The 19633-nt window shown below is 39.1% G+C and overlaps 1 protein-coding gene across 1 annotated transcript; it reads left to right on the forward strand.

The window, feature by feature from the left end:
• The first annotated feature begins 2309 nt into the window (after positions 1 to 2309).
• Positions 2310 to 19169, forward strand: fgf10a (fibroblast growth factor 10a). The gene is made up of 3 exons (XM_056268281.1): positions 2310 to 3358; positions 16108 to 16211; positions 18242 to 19169. The coding sequence occupies exons 1-3, from the start codon at positions 3052 to 3054 to the stop codon at positions 18434 to 18436; spliced, it is 606 nt and encodes a 201-aa protein (XP_056124256.1). The 5' UTR covers positions 2310 to 3051; the 3' UTR covers positions 18437 to 19169.
• The last annotated feature ends 464 nt before the right edge of the window (positions 19170 to 19633 follow it).

Below are 19633 nucleotides of genomic sequence, written 5' to 3' on the forward strand. Positions count from 1 at the left end.
GAAAAATGCTCTGGCTGTCTCATATTCGCTCCTTTCACAAATCCCTCCATAGATAGGTTATCTGCGTAAATGGCAGTCTGTATCCCAGAGTGCTTTAATATGATAATGATTATTTTTAAAGAGGAGAATAAAAAGGAAAGTTGGTCAGCAGAATTTTTTTTTAATCAAAATTGTATTTTATTTTAGTTGGCCAAATAAAATAAGTGAAATATTCATGGAATAACTGTGAAAATGCACTAAAGCAGACAACATGCAAAAGTAATCGTACAGTTTGTATGCAAAAGCTTTTTAACTGTACTTGCAATTGTTGTTCTAAATTGTCGTGAATTATCTAGGATTTATCCAGTGTTACATGTTCTCTCTCCTTTATTTCTGTTAAATATAAGTTTAATTAAATGTAATTGTTTCTCTATATATTTTTTTCCAAATAGATTAAATCTTGTAAAAAGCACTGGCAAACATGATTATTGAACATGATTTAATGTATTATTTATAAATATACTGTATACTCTAAATAGGCAATGAGTCCCAGGAGATACTTAACTGTTAAATTTAAAATAAAAGCATTAGAAAAGTGTCAGAAAAGACATGAAAACGTTATTTCGGTGTAATAGACAATAGCAAATAATGATAATTGTGGAAAATTAAAAGCATTCAAACCAGGCAAATATTAGAATTTGTCAAAAGTCACAATGTCGTCCGTGCACTTTTATCTTCCATCGGCTAGAGTGGTCCAATATTCACTGCAAACAAAAAGAACATTCAGTTCCTCTTTAAAAATTAATTAAGTGTGTCGTAATAATCAGAGTTCTTTGAGTTCCCATTCTTTTGATTGGTTCCTTGTCCTTAGTGTTGGCAGGAAATGTCTGACAGAGGAAGTGTGTGATAAGACCAAGGTGTTTGCAGGGAGATGTGAGATTAAGTGCTGGACCAACATTTCTGAGGACCCCGGCCACCGGGTTAGACAAGTAATAGATAGATGGAGCTCTTGAGGGTTACGGGGAAAGGAAAGACACCTTCGATTGAAAACAGCCATTTATCCTCAAACATGAGCTTTTGAAAGGATTAGTCTAGGGTTTGGGGTTTTCTCCTGTTGTTAAAGTTTGTCTCACTAGAGGGACCCAGTGCCAGTACAGTTTTATTTTAACTCCAGACTCAAGAACAAGAACAGCACCCCACATCTTTGCCATTTCAATGACAATATGCAGATAAGAATGCGAGAAATAGTACTTTGAACTTTGTGCTATAGAAAATGATGACAATGATTTGCCGGGGAATGTGTTTTGCAAAACAATATGCCCTACTAAGTAAATGATGAATGAAATTGGCAAAGGTATATCTGCTTCTGTTGGAATGGAAACATTTGTTAACAAAACTTTGTATCTGAAGATAACTAGACTTCTTGACATAATATTGACAGAAAATCACTAGGCACAGTTTAGTTGTACTAACACATGTTTCTTTTCCCTCTTTTTTTGCAGCCCTTCCCCCCACCCGTAATGAGTACATTTTTACCAACCCCGGTTAGTGGTTGACTTCCTCGCTTCTTTACGACTCCAAAAGATCTTTTGGCACAGGATAAGCCTGGCATGAATGTGAAATGATTATGCAACATGAGAATATTAATTTATAAGCTTTTCCTTCAGGACACCCCCTCACAGAAATGTCTAGAAACACACATAATACCTTAAAGATCTTCTCACACCTTGTTTAGTTAAAGTACTAACTGACTAGGCTCTCAGCTGCGCTACAGGTTAGAATTTCAGACTGAAGATGTGCCCAAATATGATATAAATGATATTTACTTGGCAGAAGTTGAATCTGGCTTGGGTTTTCCACTGAAAAACAGCGAGGGATGTCGAATAAGAGGAGAATAAGCGGAGATACGGATTCTGTTGGGCAATATGAAAAGGAAATTAAACCACACACAAACCAGATTTGAAATAAAGATTGTTTTCAGGGTGAGTTCTGTCCCACAACAGCATTGATGTCTCATTTTGTTGTAGGAAATGCCCTTTTTAAGTGTAGTTTAATGGCTAAGACTTTTATATCGCTATAAAAGTTTCCAAAAGTGTATTCAAGGTACAAACAGTGCAGGTACATCCGAGTCTTGTTTATTTTATCTATCGTAGGACAGAAGACTGATGAGGATGGCGGTAAATGAGGTAAAAGCAATCAGCTCCAGGTGTCTCTGATATGGCTCACATATGCCACGGGGGGGGGTGCAGCAGTTAGCCGGAGGAGACCTGTACGGGCCGACGCATGGGGCTCCCAGCCCAGATGGGAGGGAACGAGGTGGGAGGGGCAGTAAGAGAGAGGGAGACACTGAGAGTGGGTGAGGCAATTGGGAGAAACAGAGTGAGACAGATAGGAGAGGGGCGAGGAAAAATGCCCCTCGTCGCCTCTCATTCTGACGCACACATGCAAGCAAAACATGCACGCGCACACGCGGATCTTCAAAGCCGACTGCTTTCACAGTCTCCCTATTAGCTAAAGAGATTACATCTGGGGCCCTGAACCAAATAAATAAGGTGAGAGGAGTGTCAGAGCTCAGTCTGCTCCACCTCAGGATCCTCTCAGCACTTCAGTGCTGAGCAGAAAGGAAACACACTCTAAATAAGAGGGACATTGAGAGAGCTGGACACAGCAGGGATTACACTTTTTTTCCTACTGTGGATTCCTCTCGTTTCATCAAGAACAGATTCGCTGGCCTGTTGCATTCGGGTCGTTTTGCCGTTCTTCTCCAGAACATTTTTCGTTGTCTCTTGCTGTCCTTGTTTTCCCCCGTCAGACAGGGGTTCTTCAGTGGATTGTACGTGGGAGAGCAGGAGGAGGTGAAGCAGTTCCCCACAGAGGTGTTTTGAGTTATGGATGTTGACACATTCCTTCTGGACACGAGGGGAACCGGATCCAGCCTGAGCAGCACAAGCAGACGCAACCGCCACGGACGTTTCACGGGGCTGCACCTCCTGGTATCACCCTTTCTCCCATCCAGCTCTTCAGCATGTACCTTTCTGTGAGGCTCTTCCCAGTCTTCCGAGCTCCAAGACAATGTGCAAATGGAAAGTGACTAAGGGTGCCTCAGCCTGGTTCCGTCTGTCCTGCCTTTCCCTGCCGCTGCTGCTCCTGCTCCTGTGTTCGGCTTTGCCTGTGGCCTGCCATGACTCCCACAGGGCCGTACGCGCCCCGGGGGGCGCCAACTCCTCGTCGTCTGCCGTGGTGGGGCGGCATGTGCGCAGTTACAACCACCTCATGGGGGATGTGCACAGGAGGAAACTCTTCTCCTACCAGAAGTTCTTTCTCAGGATCGATAAGAACGGAAAAGTCAATGGCACCAAAAGCAAGGATGATCCGTACAGTAAGTAATGACCATTTTTCTCCTCTTTCTTTTCACATATGGGTCCCATAGAAGAAATGGCACTGCTTATTTCCTGCCTCCTTTGATTTCGGAGTCAAACATCCAGTACATAATATAAACCTTACTTGATGTTGGTGGGCGCGAGCTGCTGTGCGTGAAGCTGGGCTTCGCATGCGTTGCTAAGAGGTAGTCAGCCCTAATGTTGGTCCTTAGGTTTCAGTGCCCAGATTTATTCATAGCCAGTTTTCTGGAACCAATTTGAAAATACCAGGGTAGCCTTTTTTCTGTAAAATATGCAAAACTTTGGAAGTTACTCCCGAACATCACATCTGCCAAGATAACATCAGTTATCTTTATTGGTGCTCCAGTAACTCCCTTGTTGCTTCAATAAATGGCTTTTTATTCTTTTAAAGCTTATGCCAGGTGGTTTTATGCTTTTTTCTGTGTTAAAAGTGTCATCACGTTCAATCATAAATCATCTTTAAATAATCAGAAGTATTTCAACTTTATTTCACTGTTTGTGGCATGTCCAGACACCCGGCAAGGAGCTCGAAGCACCTGGCCACCACACTTCGAAAACTCCCACTGCACTTTTTCGTTAGTAGGTTGCGCACACATTGCCACTAATAAAAAAAAGCTTTGACATATGGGTCCCATGTGCGTGCTGCTTAGCTTTTTTAGACAGGGGTGTGCTGGAACTCCACAAGACATGGCTGTGGGTATTTCAATTAGCCGAAATGCCTCTTAAATGTGTTGCACAGAAAGTCTCAAAATAAATCCAAGCCCAAGCTTGAATAGTTTTGGAAAGCTTTCAACTACCATCAAAGAGTTTGTCCAAAAAGCTGGACAGTGTTAGATGTCCAGTGTTGTAGATGTTGAACATTCACATGATTATCTTTTTGAACATAATTATAATTATATGATATGATTGCCAGCTATATATTTAAATTAAACATAATACATATATATATTATTTTGTATTAATACCTATGCCGGTGATCTCTGTACAAAAATTCCTGCCACTCGCTTACCACATGTGAAAAGTGCACTGTCCTCGTTAGCTCCCACAGTGACCCTTAGGCATGAAACATAATGGTAATAATGTTCCGGCCAGATGCACTGGTCAGGATTCACATCTCGTTTCAGTGCTGATATATCTGAAGTGTGAATATGGCCTGGAATGTCTGTGGGAGGCATAGCAAAGGGGAACCACTTGTTGGTGAATGGATCATTTCTCCAAAACAGATTGGACCTCTTACATCCCTCTGCTTTCCCTGCATTTTTTGCGGACGCTATAATTGAATTCGAAGGGCCTCTGGTGCCCACAAGGTAGCAGCAGTGCTCCCCGTGTCCCTCGCTTTAAAACAGCGGCGCAGTGCAATGTTAGTGTGCGCCGTTTACAACAGGCGTGTTTGCTTGATTTATTCTGTAATCAGAAACCATTGTTGTTGCCACAAATGCCCGTAAAAAGGGCAGAAATGAGTGGCTTGCTATGTTATGTATCATCATGCACTTGAAACATCAAAACATCCTCAAATGATTTTACTCCAGTTGGAGCCATTGGCATTTTAAAAGGAACCAGTCCCTTTGCGGTGTAATATTTCTCTCAAGTTAACAAAAAGAATATTCCCATGAACAGCACGGCATGTTATTGTATATAGTCTGAGGTCATGTCGACAATAATCTTTGTGTTTGATGGCCCGGTGTTTGAATAGAGTTAAACTTTACGAAGAGGCAAAAGGCTGTGCACAATATATCTGTGCATGTCAAACCCGTTTTAAAAATATATATTTTATACTTCAACATTCAATGTTTATGAAAAGCACACATTGCATTCTGTTGAAAGTAATAGTCAAATGAACTGAAGGTCAGTATTTTTTCTGCATGAGCATAACTTCAGCCAGAGTTACAGATTATAAGAAGTATAAGATGTTACCTATTTTGTTTACCAAATTCTGTAGTTTTAATGAGACATTAATAGAGTCTATTTACCAGCAATGGACATATAAAATGTCACATCTTGATGTGAAATTTATATTTACACCACCGTAAACACTCGCAGTAAATCAAAAGCCCGTATTTTATGAGAGGGCCAATATTTGTTTTGCATATTTGATGTGGAAAAATATTTGCAGAGAGCCTAAGTATGATAGATTGTTACATTTCCCAGATTCAAACTCCCAGTCAGAGAGTCTCTTTGTCCATGTTTGAGGTTCTCAAGTCCAGCCTTCTTTAGTTTTCAAGTCCACAAAAGACCTGTCTATGTGCAGCTTGAAATCCTATCCCACCCATATTGTTTGATTTTCTTTCAGAATCCATCAGCTCAGTATCACTTTTGTCACATTGTGTCTCCCCCAAGACATTTTTGGAAATGGCACCCCGTGCTGGAACTTGGAGCTGTCCTCGGTGTATTGAGCCTAACAACAAGCTCACTGTGATGCAAAAGCTCTCACAAGGACGGGCCCGAGTTGAATCTTTCTTTTCCTGTTTTGATCTTGTTTGCCCTCTCTTTCCTCTGCGCAATTGTTTTGTGTTTATCACACGGTCCTCGTGCTAAAGAAAACGTCAGAATCAACACGAGTGCAAAACCTCTGGTGTTGTAGTTTAGCGGCATTGGCATGGCCGGAGGAAATTGTTAATGAGGATCATTAAGCCTTGACAGCTTTGATTGAGGGGATGTGTTCGATCGGAGTTCAACTACTGGTTGAATCTTAAGGTCTAGAGTGCAGGGGTCTTTCCAATCATCGTGTCAGCTCTTGGGCAGCAGATCAAACAAGGGTCAGGCCAGCGGTCATTATATGTCTCACTTCATTTGGGGGCAGTTTAATCTAATAGGGCTCAATTAAGAATACAGATTATTGCTGGTCTAATGAGGCGTTTCCAGGCCAAACTCCATTAGCTTTGCTCAGAGTGGTACTCTTGTTTTTCTTCATGATAGAACATTTGTATAAATTGCTAGTTTTAATTCAGGTGTTAAGGTTCAGCCACATGCATACAAAGCAGCTTTACAACAAACCTCTTACTGGATGAAATAGCTTGTTTGCTAAATGATAGTTAACGCTCATAACCTGTCTTTCCGCCTACGTTCAATCAGCTTCTGTCGGTTTACCTCATATAAAAGCTGTTTTGTCATTTTAATGAGAGAGAAAGATGAATAAGCGTATTCTGCCAAGTGTTTCTCAGAAACTAGAGTGCAGGGACACTGGCCTGCTGGGTAGTGTTGCACTGCATTGTTGTTATGACTTCAGATGGTCTCTCGCTGAGGCTGGTGTGATGTTAAATGCTTCATCAGGAACATTATAAGATAACATAACAAGATAGCTGCATGCTAGTTAACTCTTTCCCTGTCATTGACAGAGTTTTCCGTAATTAATGAGATAACGCTTCCCCGCCATTGACTGAATTTTCTAGCTTTCCGTGTTTTCACCATTATACAGTAGGGGGGGCACTATTAAGTGTAATAGAGTAGAGAAACTCCGGATCAAAACACAGACAGAAAAAGGAGCAGAAACAAGCGATAAAAGCATTGCTTATACACGTTGAAGCCGTATTTGTTGCCTATAATGCAGAAATAGATTTCACATCTGGAAGAGAGGCGTACACATGTTTTTTGGCTACGTTTTGTTTTTTGTTTTTTTGTGCGTAAGTTCATTTTCTCTGTATCATATATACGCACATTTGAGAAATGATCTTAGACCAAATGTAGGAGGGTTTCTACACAGCATTTTATAAATGAAGCCCCTGGATTCATTCTCTTATTTATTATTTGCATCTAGCAAATCCCAACAACAAAAACTAAATTACCCACTTTAATACTGAACCTTCTTTATGAGCATCAGCTGATATTTGTTCAGCATCATTCTGCCACCCTGATCAGAATTGAAGTATCCTCATGTAACGTAAAGAGCTGTGCAGGTAAAACATCACTCCCCTGGCCTCAAGAGGCGCACTTGCGACTGACGGCTGCGTTTTTAGCGCCCTTGTTAGCGTGCTGATTCAAATCCCGCTCTGAGTGGGTGCGAGTAGGACCAGTTACACTCGCTGTTATACTGATAGGCCGATGTACTAATTTAAAAGGCTTGGTTAATGCACACAATGTGATTTGGTCATAGTGCTCAACCACTCCAAAAAGCATGTTGCCAACAAAAGATTTTGACACAATGATCAATTGTGCTGCCTTACTAGTTAGTGATCATTTTCATATGAAATCTGTATGACTGTATGTTTACCATAACATCAGTATATTCAGTCAGCTCCTGATTCATAGCTCAAATGTAGCTGTAAAATGACTCACTTGTGAAAATGAACATATGCAATGTGTAAATTTAAATTACATGTTGCCAGCCCTGGCCACATGGATGGCACTCTTCAGAAGTGTGTATGTGCTCTCTGTGGTTACGGTGCCCGTTTATAGCTCCCGTGGGAAATCCCAACCACACAAGTAATAAAAGTGACTTATGAGGATTGAGCTGATGTGCAAAAGGTTAGTGCCAGTGTTTCATTCTCTTTGACCTTGATGTCCTCATATACTTTCTCCTTTCTGATTCATAAATAACAGAGCTGTTTTTACAAGACATCTCTACAAGATCCATGGCCCTCAGAAAGAATCCAACTTGCTGATAACTTTGACATGTTTCCTTATAAGTTGTCTACTGTTCCATAATGTTTCTTACATCTACTGTATACTAAAGTTCAAAAGTTTGGGGTCAGTAAGATTTTTTATTTCTTTAGAAAAAACAAAATACTAAGCAACACAACTGTTTTCAACATTGATGATAATAATAAGAAATGTTTCTTGAGCACCGAATCAGCAGAATGATTACAGTAGAATGATTTCTGAAGGATCATGTGACACAAAGACTGTTTATGATGTTGGAAATTTAGCTTCGCCATCACAGGAATAAATTACTGTACATTTTAAACTATATTAAAATAGTAAACAGTTATTTTAAATTATAATAGTATATCTTTTTTTACAATATCACTTTTTTTTATGTATTTTTTACCATGATATTGAAAATGTATGTGCCACGATTTGTATTGTGTAGTTTTACCGTGTAAACTTAGATAAAAAGTAAATGAGTCCATTAAACCCACAGCACATGTGTAAATTCTGTAGTAGCAGCTCAACATCTTCATCTAGTTAATGCATCCATTTTTCCCATGCTGAAAGTTCAACCTGGAGGAGTGGAAGACCAGATGTATGCCTAACCTCTGACCCCATTACCTAAAGCAGAGTGCCATTTGTGCCAAGGGGTGTGCTCGGGAGAAACACCACTGTCTCTTTTCTGCTATATGGTTTGATTTGATTGCCAACAGACAGTGACCAAAAGCACACTTGCCGACCGCTGGGACAACAATTTTTTACTTTCAGGAAACAATCACTGTACAATACTACTGATCATTGAGCAATTTATGGTGTAACACTGAGATGTAACATGTTTTAAGCCAGGTACAGGGACTGGGAGTCTTGATAACTGAGATATCTACTGTACAAATACCCATTGTTTTTATCGAGCCTTTAGCTAGGAAAGGGAACAGGACTTTGCAATGTCTTTCAGTGTCCTATTAATCTGTTAAGTGTTTGACATGCTACAATACTGGACAAATGTATAGCTGAGAGCAGGGTGAAGTTTTCCTCAAACAGATCTTCTCACAAGCTCCAAGGGGAATTCCTAAGCGATGTGTGCTTGAACAGATGGCGGTGGTTGGGGCATCAAAGCACTGAAGTGAGACCAGGGACAGTGTGAGCAGAGATGCATCTGGCCAGTCAAAAAAGTGAGCAGGACGTTTGAGTGGCTTTGGTCTCCATTAAGATGGGTGTCTGCTAGGAGGAGGTTGGAATCTGTTTGCAGCCACAGAAGGTCGTCTGAGTGTTTGGTTATCTTATGTGTGTGTTTGGGGATGGTGCATGCATGGTTTCATGTGCTTGTGAGCGCGCAAAGTGTTTCAGTGGTTTCATTGACCTGGCAATGCAAACATTGAACAGATTTGTCTGTCATCAAAAATTGGTTGAGCAGTTTACATGGTGGTTAACAAATGCCTGGAGAGTTAGTCAAACAAAAACATGATACTTAATATACTCTGATGGCCTGAAATATGTGAAAAGAGTTTTAAACGGATTGTTCGCCCATATATAAAAAATATATATATAATAAATAATGTGTGTAATATATATATATATATATATATATATATATATATATGTATACACATATCACTTGTTTCAGTAATGATAATGAAAGTGAATGAGGCAAAAGTGACTAAAAAAGGACAGAAGTCATAAAATCATAAACAAACATACAAATAAATATTTTGAATCAGATCTTTTCAATGAATCAGTTGATCCAGTTCACAAAATGGGTCTGAATCACAAATCAGACAGGTTATCAAGTTTGATGCTGATGCTGACAGAATTTTCCGTGCAACAAATTAAACAAACACATTTTGTACTAGATAATTATTAATAATAAATGTATATATTATTATTATTATTAATTCAAATACATATCATTTATCTCAGTTCATATAATTCCAGTCCTCTCTTAAATAAATCTTAAAACAACCCATTATGGGGCACTGAGTATATGATGCCTATATGCAACTGGAAGAGAGAAAGACTTTCTTTTTATGTACTGTTTCAATGGGTCACATTTTAGCAGATTTATAGCAGGAAAACAGCACTACTGTTTTACGTAACATGAAATAACTTCACGTAACTATTTCTTGTGTTTTAAGCTCAGACCAAGACATGCACATTCAAACCGTATGCCCCTGGGAAACAATGTTATCATGTAGTCAAATACACATCATCCGAATTTGGATCACACATCAAGTCACAGGCCAGTGGCAAGTCCTGTGTTCCTTTTATGTTTTTCTTTAGGCCAAACACACACTACAAGACTGAAGGTTGCCTGTGCACATTAAAGATTCAAATGTTCTTCTACGCACTGTCACAAATTTTCAATTACACATCTAAACCAAAATACTACATTTGACTTCTGTTTCCCATTCTCACCTTCTTTGTGCCTTTCAGTCTTGTAGTGTGTGCTTGGCTTGGCAGGTCATTATTTTTCGGCACAAGATATAGATCTAGAGCCCTAAAGAGAAATATTTAGAGGCAGATGTGCCGTGGTGTTATGTGCTATGAGTTCTCGGAAGATAACTGCTGGATGAGAGGGAGAACAGATTGGCAATAGGTTTGCATTGCTCTCCTCTCTATTAGCAAGTTTCAGTTGGAAAATCAGCAACTAAAGCCTGTTTATGAGGTGCTGAAAAAATGAAGGGAAAAAATCATCAATCATCACAAAAAGATTTTAAGCTCTCAAAAAGTTGTGTTATTCTGAGTCTGTCTGCAGAGTCCACATATGCTTTCTGTAAACTATCCTGTGGACTGCAGAAAGGCTAATTTAACAACAAACGAAAATCCAGATATCCAAGGTTCACCGATTTCATTTTTAACATGACAGAGGATGCACAGACATGACCGAGAACATCAGTGTATCATCATCTGATCTGATGCATGGCCATTAGCATGAAAGATGTTGCACTTCTCCATACAATCCAGCACAAAATCCAACATATCTTATGGCAATTCGTAATTATTTTATGTTTTTGCAGACTGATCTCATGAAATGGCGTATGTATGACACGCCAATTCGTATTTCCATTTTTGGCGTGCTATCAACACGCATAATCGCTTTTCAGCGTGTTTATCAACGCCTTTGACTTAACGTTATATTACTGTATTATGTATATATAAATATATGACCTACCTCAACCCCGTCCCTAAACCTACCCGTCACTGGGGTTAATACCATTTATGAGTCTTATCCTACCATCCTAGGAAAAGAAATATCGCTCCACAGATGTAGATATAGATTTTGCTTCGTTTCGCTCGGACATTTAACGGCGTACACATACACGCGGAATCACTCGGACATTTAATGGCGTAGACATACACGCAAAAGATTTCGGCGTAGACATACACGCGGATAGCTCAAAATGCGTATAAATAACACGCCACTTGACTTGAAAGTGGCGTGTATGTTTACGCAAAGTCATGATGTCATGTTGCTTTTTGTGAATTGGTGGCTAATTCGTGTGAATTAGCCACCTCTGATCTCATTCATACGTGTTTGTACGATCTGCTTACGCCCCAGGGTCAGGTTTGTTTAGGGGTGGGTTGAGGAGTTGACCTTCATGCTTCCTTTAAAAAATAAAAAAAAAGGTCTGTTTTTGTACGATTCACACAATACAAATTAATACAAAATCGCCACCTTGTAACATAGTTACGTTTTCCCGTAAGATCAGGTTGTAAAATCTTCAAAAGGTCTGCATACAAACACATTCACAGTCCTCCCAGCCAGAGTTCATCCAAAGTCACTCTATTTCAGCAGAACCAGGAGAGTAGGATAATGAGACCGGCCCCCCAGACCCGTCCACTGATCTCCCCGAGCCCAGGAGCCAGGGGCCCGCAGAGCCCAGATCAAAGGTGCAAGTCACTGTCATCAGAAGCCAATGACGGGTCAGCTGCAAAGATGCCTTTTAATGGGGACCCTTTTTCCTTTACGGTCTGTAGAAGGGGGGTTAATTGAAAAGACGTGCCGGTCAGAGGCGTGGCAGTCCAAGGTTCCCAGGACAATTAAGCAGCCTGGTGTAATATATAACTTGACTTATACGGACTTTGCACCGGTGTGGAGAGCTGACAAGCAGTTGAGGGTTCCCAAGTGCAAGTATGATTCTTATTTTGACGTCTGGAAACGATCCAATCTGGATGCTGCTAGGGAAAGGTCCGTCTGCCTGATAAAAATTGTTGTTTTTCAACACGTTTGAAGTGGATGGGGGTCTCTTTCACTCTCTCGCAAGCATTGGTAGTGATGCAGGTTGCACGAGGCTACAAATATGAGGCTGCAGGGTTTTTGTAATTACCACAAGATGCGATAACCTGAGTTCTGTCACTCTGCCAAGAAAACACTGAACGCCGTTAAGCTGGAAGGGGGGCGCCCACCTACAGAGCCTGGGGCAGAAGCCAAGTCTACTGAGGGAAGATCACGCTAGGCTACGGGTGGGACTCTCTGGACCACCGTTGGGCCATGGGCAGTGTAATGTCACAGACACATGGCAGGGTATGGGTAAGGTGGGGCCGGGCTTGTTAAAACGCTAAGGCTTTTAAGTCTTTGTAATCTGAGCCCTAATGTGGAGTAAAACAAGAATACTTGGAGGATTAGGTTGCACCACGAAAGAAAATTCTCTCACATTTTTTTAAGAGAATGTCTTGGCTATAGAGCTTTGAATAATGCAGGCGGTGAAATCATGTTTGTCAGAATACCGGAGCACCATGATATAGATGTAACAAAACATTGGGTCTGCCAGGAAAACTGTTTAATAGTAATCAGGCTCTTATGAGTCAAGGAATTGCTGTCTGTAGAGCAGCGGTTCTCAAACTGTGCTGTGTGAGGGATTCCAAGTGGCTGGCAAGTTTACTGGCTTGAATAAAAAATTTTCACAAATATTTTTTATAAAGAATAATAATGGCAGGCAAGTTGACTAGCTTATATTAAAATAATAAATATATAAAATATTTGTAATTGACAAAAAACACCAAAATTAGTAAAAAAAAAACTTTTATAATATTTAAAATGTGTTATAAAGGGCTTCTGCTACTTTGATAATGTAACTGATAGTTATCAGTTATAGGCTATTTTAAATACGAAGGACAATTTGTATGCCATTTAAAACTGTAGGAAATTGTTTTTAAGTAGTTTGAAGTTTCCCTCAGACTTGGGGTGTTAGGTGGTCTGCCGGTAAAGTTAAAGTGCTCCACCATCTGATTAAGTTTGAGAACCACTGCTGTAGAGGTTTGCTGAGTTTTAACTCTTACATGACTGCGCAGACGCACTTTAATGAGCCAAATAAAACTGTAACAGACTTGTTGCACGCACAGCTGTTGTTCTTGGTAATGTCTTAAAAATGTTGATTAGATAGTATGAGCTTACTGCGCTTCAGACACTGGCCTTAAAACGTTTCTCTGTACTTTTAGGTCAAATCTCACATTAAATAACTGGTACTTGGCAGAAATCTGAAATGAAAGAGAGGCGGATCTTAAATGTTTATGGTGTGGAAGAAGAAAGCATGCAGCGGGACCTGTTGCTTAGATGCCTCAGAGATGTTTTGGTTTTGTAAATCCAGCCCTTTGTTGCAGACCTGCATTTCAGCTTCAATGCAGACAGGGGAAACACTCTTGGAACGCGTGAGGTAGTAGTATATATATGGGGAAAAAATCAGCGTGTTTTGATTTGACAAACCACATCAAATAGCCGAAAGCAAACAGGTGCTTTCTGCCAGAAGGTTCAGGCTTTATTTTGACATTGAAAGCTTTAAAGAGCAGACATGTAGACATGACATGTTGTTTGCACACATGACATCACTCACACTGTGTCTGCATGTATACACACAAATGTATGTGTCTGTATAATAGATGTTTGTTATATGCTTGGGATTTCTCGTCAAAATGTATATGCACTTGTGTCAAAAAGACACAAGCGCATATACATTTTGACGAGAAATCCCAAGCATATAACAAACATCTATGCATAACGGGCAGCCGTTCCATTGCTTTTGTCCACTCTATTGCTCTTTGATCATGGATTATTCCCCCTTAATCCTACCAAGTCTGTGATCCCATCTCTGAGCCCCCTCCTTTTATTCTGTGGCTCTTGTTAATGAACCTGAGGCGAGGGAGGAGAGAGGATAGGAGACGAGGTCTCCTTACATCTTCTCTTGGTGACTGCAACCTGAGCCCATGTGGAAGAACTGCCTTCAGATCCTCGTAATCCTCCTGTTGTAGCAGCGCTTGTGTCCCTGATCCACAGGTGTGGGTTCTTCAATCTCTCTGCGTCACAAAACTCAGGGGGTTTTACATAGTTCTGAAATATGCAATATTTTGACTTTTTGCTGCAATAGATCATCTGACTGACGTATAAAGCAACCGACCACTTTTTTTTTTGCAGGTTTAGGCCAGTTTATTTTAAACTAAACCCTAAATTAAAACTACTAACAATTGTTTGGTTAACTGAACTTAAGCTGAAATAAAATATAAATTTTAGATCAAAAACGTACGGAAATAAAATAAGTTGAAGTTGAAAACTATTGAGCTATATATATATTTATGGGGGCCGATATCGATATATCGTGATATGCTAAAACTATATATCGTGCGGCCCTAATTTTTATACTGTACAAACTGTATATTCTATCCCCTAACCCCAACTGATGTATTTTAATAACGGGATCTCATGAGTATTTTGTATGTACAATATCTTTTCTACCACACGTACATTTATTTACATTTGCATACATTATATACTGACAACACTGGTTAGTTTTTGGGGATAAGGTTAGTGACCATATACAGTATATATTGTGTATATCTACATATGGTCGCACTTTAGATTAGGGTCCAATTCTCAATATTAACTAAGACTTTTATGACTATAAACTCCTAATTACTGCTTATTAATAGTTAGTAAGGTAGTTGTTAAATTTAGGTATTGAGTAGGATTAGGGAATATGGTCATGCAGAATAAGGCATTAATATGTGCTTTATAAGTACTAATAAACAGCCAGTATCCTAGTAATATGCATGCTAATAAGCAACTAGTTAATTGTAAACATTTTAAGGAATAATACACAAGCAATTAATGTCCAATAAAGGGTAGTTTAAAGCACTTTTTCAGATTTTCCATGACCTAATCTAAAGTGAGAACTATTTACGGTTAATAGGTTGTTAACAAATCATTAAAAAACAAATGTTAATGTGATATTACATATGAGCTAAGTAAACAATAATAATTGTGTTAATTACAGTGACAATGAATGAAGAACTCACTATTTGCATATAGCCTATTAGCAATGTAGAGACAACAAAATATAAACTATGCACCAACTATAAATATACAGTACTTTATACTTTATTACTGTAGAATTCTTATAAAGTGTTACAAAAAATGTTTTTACATTGCTATAATAAATTGAATTGTTTTATTGCTTATTTATTGACTTGCTTTTGAGGCTTGATTTTATGGTTTTGATGTCTTGTTGAATAGTTGCAGATAAAAGCTCTTGAGTTCGCTTAAGCAGCGAGGTAAACTGAGCTGCTCGTGTTCGTCAAAGGCCAGAAGCTGCAGGCAAAAGCTCTTTTAACCCCATACACAAACAACATAGCATCATATAGCCCTGTTTGCTACCAGGACATGCTTTGGTCTGGGACTAATCCCATCTAAAGCGTGATGGCTTTATGGGTTTACATAATTGCCTTTTAAAAAGCAAAACCATAATGATTACCACAACTTGGATCCCTAATGGCTGCAAAGCTTTGCCAGTATGCCTTTCAGCTCTGAAAACAATAACAACAAAGACAGCAAAATATGACTTTTCAGCTTTTGAAGATAAGTACTCCTTTTTGCCTGGGAAGATGGAGAATTTTTGATTCTAGCATTGGGTTATGAGGTGGATTGTGGGTAAAGTTTAAGAAGGTCTTTTCTGTAATGCCTTTATCTATTTACAGTGCATGTTGATATTTGTTACCTGTTCTATCAAAGCACAAATGTGCCTTCTTTCTATGTTATTATGCCATTACATTTTCATGCAACATGCACCATAAGTATTCGCATAATCCCAAAACTCTAAAAACTGCCATTCTTTCATGTGGACGTTATGTAAATGATATGTTTATGTTTGTTTTGTAGGTACACTCGAAATCAAGTCTGTGGATGTGGGCATCGTTGCCATCAAGGGGATTCAAAGCAATTACTACCTTGCAATTAACAAGAAAGGGGTGGTCTACGGGGCGGTGAGCATCATTTTCTCTTCATTTCTCTTTTAATTATAGTTAATGACTGGACTCTACAACAAATAATGATAACGTCTCACGATCCCGTCCAAACCCAAGTCGTCCTTCTTATCGGGAATTTTTAAACAACATTCAGAATTTCTAAACTATTTATAGAAATTCAGCTCTTTACAAGCTTCCAGAAAGATCCGTCAGCCCTCGCGTCCCTCTCAGAGGCTTTGATGTCAGAGAGCCTGCTCTATTTCTCATGTCTCGGGGCACTTAAAAAGCCTGGGGTTGTTTTAAAGGACAGTTCCACTCCGTTGCCTGTAAATAATCCCCTGGCAAAAGTCGGCTTGAGCAAAAGAGTTCTGTTATCTTTGAAAAAGTAAGCTGAGAAGGCCCTCTTCCTTACACTGTAGTCTCTCCTCCAATACTGCTCCATGCATGCGTTCTCCTCCATTCACAATCCAGCCATACAATCCCCAGCTCCCTCTTTGTTCCGAGTTCTCTCCAGCCCCATCGCCTTTCATTCATCCGCTCTTGTGAATGGCAAATGTTACCCGAAACAGGGAAAAATAGTGCCAATAGTTTTCCCAAAAGTGAAATCAACTGAGAGGAAGGGGAAAGTCCTAAAATGTAATCGCCTACACCTCAGGACTGTTGTCCTCACTGCGGAAGTATCAATCAATATAGTGACGTACGCCACCATTTATTCTATTTACGCTCGGAAAAACGGGGGTAAAATGGGGAATGGAAATAATCCTCATGATGATGCTACCATGAGTAAAGGTCAAATTGGTGATGGACACAGGTCATCTTATGACACATATTCATTCTGAAACAAATAATACAATTTGTTTTAAAAAGAGTATTACAAATATGTTCAATATTACTATGTACAGGCTGATAACTTTAATGTGTCAATATTATATTGATATAACAATAATTTGTCTATAATATAACACATTAAATACAATACATATATATTTATTTTTTGAAAGCAGTTGCAGAAATATTGATGATGTTTAGATGAGCGAATGTGAAAATGGTGGCGGATACAGTTTATCTTATTAGAAAATAATTACGAAAAATTCAATATTAAAATAAAATATAAAATAATTTTTAAAAAACATTCTTGATCGTAAAATGTAAGGGTTTATCATTTTAATGCATCAATATTGTATATTATATTATTACACAGCTCTGTGGAATACTTGATTCTGATTGGTCAAACGCGCCATCCAGCGGTATGTTATTCCCAGATAACAACCGCTGAAAACAGAAAACACAGGCTCATCCGGGTTACTGAAGTCAGCAGCGCTATACGCTTGCTGGGAAAGTTTTTTCTTCGTGGAAGTTTTGCATTTGGTGAGCTAATAAAATATCGAAACTCAGTCAAATCAATAGTTTGTGTACAGTTATTTAATTATGGCATCCAGTATCGTGGACTCGCTCTCTCTTGCTTCATACAAACGACTATTGTTTTGTACACTGTTGGATTATAAGATACAAACAGGTACGATTTTAAAACAGTTTCATCTTAAATTAATATCTCTTATGTCCATGTGGCGAAATGCTGTGTAATAAGTGGCATGACTGTATACCGTATCTCTTAGATGTCCGTCTAGTTTGAACTTGCCGCGCTAGCAACTGCTCTCTCCGCGGAAGCTTTGCGTTTAAAGCCCTAATCAAATATTTCAACTCAATATTTTGTGTCTAATTATTTACTTATGTGGCAAGAAGCTGTGTAATAAGCGGGATAATGTACATCCAGCCAGTTGTTACCTCAGAATAAACCCCCGACAGGGTGATGAAGACGCCGACGCAAAGCGGATTACAACCGGCTGGATGTACATTATCCCTTACATAATATATGATATACAATATTATATTCTTTTTATTTACATATTTTTTTCTGACAAGTGGGACAATAATATTGATATGGTTTGCATTCAAATTATTACATTTTAAATAACTCAGCAAATTGAAAACATACCACATGACCAAAGATAACATCTAGAACTCACTCCCAAATCTTCTTCTTTCAGAGGGATTTTGGCATTGACTGCAAGCTGATAGAGCGGATCGAGGAGAACAGGTACAACACCTACGCCTCGGCAGAGTGGAGGAACAAGAAGAAGCCCATGTTCGTGGGCTTGAGCGCCAACGGGAGGCCGATGAGAGCCAAAAAGACCCGGAGAAAAAACACAGCCACACACTTTCTCCCCATTCCTATCGTGTAGCTACAACCCCACCAAAGGGAACATTTAACTGCACTGAGGAAAGACTTGGAATTTTTCTACAGTATAAAAGGGAACCGTTTGGAGAAAAGGGCACTATGTAAAGGAACTAAGAGAACACCTTTTCACTGAGTCAGACTGTTATCACATATTTTTTTAAGTTATTGGCACCAGGGAAAATGTGGGACATTTTTTATGCCAAAGCCTTTTCTAGCGAAGGAAAGGTTGGACCAAAACCGAAGGACAGGAATCGAACATTGCAACCTCCCAGAATTAACTGAAGAGACCTTTCACAGAGTGTATTGCTTGTGTGTATTTGTGTGTGTGACCTTTGGATGCAGTTATTTATGCTGTACTAACTCATACGAAACACTCTAACAGACTCTCAAACTCTGTGACTCAGTGGACTGAAAGTTATGCAAACACTTACTGGAAGCACTTGCTCAAGGTGCAAGACTGAGAGGCCGAGACGGAGACCCCGCTTCCTACCATCCGAATTTAGTCAAGCTAGCACCATAGCGTAAAGAACTCTAATATTATTAACATGCAAAAGCCACTGTATTTGATATCTCCATTCTTTACCTGACTGCTTTGGAATAAATTATTTATTTTATGTAATATTTAAAGAAAAACAAAGACAAAAAAACATGGAATGGACATTTTTTATCATTTATGCTCCTCTTTTAAAAAGCTATTCTATCGGTTACACATGAATAAATAAATATATTTCTCTTTACCTAGCAGAAGTTTCGTCCGTGATGCTGAGAAAAGCTCATTTTCTTCTTTTATTCACTTTTCAGATGTGAAATGTATCTGTAAAACAAAATGAATTTGCTGCACTTAGGTTTTTCAGTTAATAGTTTTTTTTTTTCTCAGTCCCAAAATTGAAAAAAAAACACTCTATTGTTTCCCAAAAGAAATAAAAAGATCTCAGTGTGATAACTATGAGCTCATCTCCAAAAGCATTCAAGAACTCAAAACACATACTGTCTTCGGCCACTGCCACACTTATTGTCCTAGTATCAGTCATGGAAGGGACGTTTCACTTGTGCCCAAACAGTCTGAATTGAAAACATTCATACTTGTTCATATATTTCAGCTGTTAACGAAAACCACATAAATCTATATCCACCCTCAATGCCCTTTTGCCTCATTTTCAACTTTAAGCACAACTTTCAATCATCAAACTGTGCTTTATTA

This window comes from Rhinichthys klamathensis, unplaced genomic scaffold, assembly GCF_029890125.1.
Source record: "Rhinichthys klamathensis goyatoka isolate OS25496 unplaced genomic scaffold, OSU_Roscu_1.1 h1tg000270l_1, whole genome shotgun sequence".
NCBI lineage: Eukaryota > Metazoa > Chordata > Actinopteri > Cypriniformes > Leuciscidae > Rhinichthys > Rhinichthys klamathensis.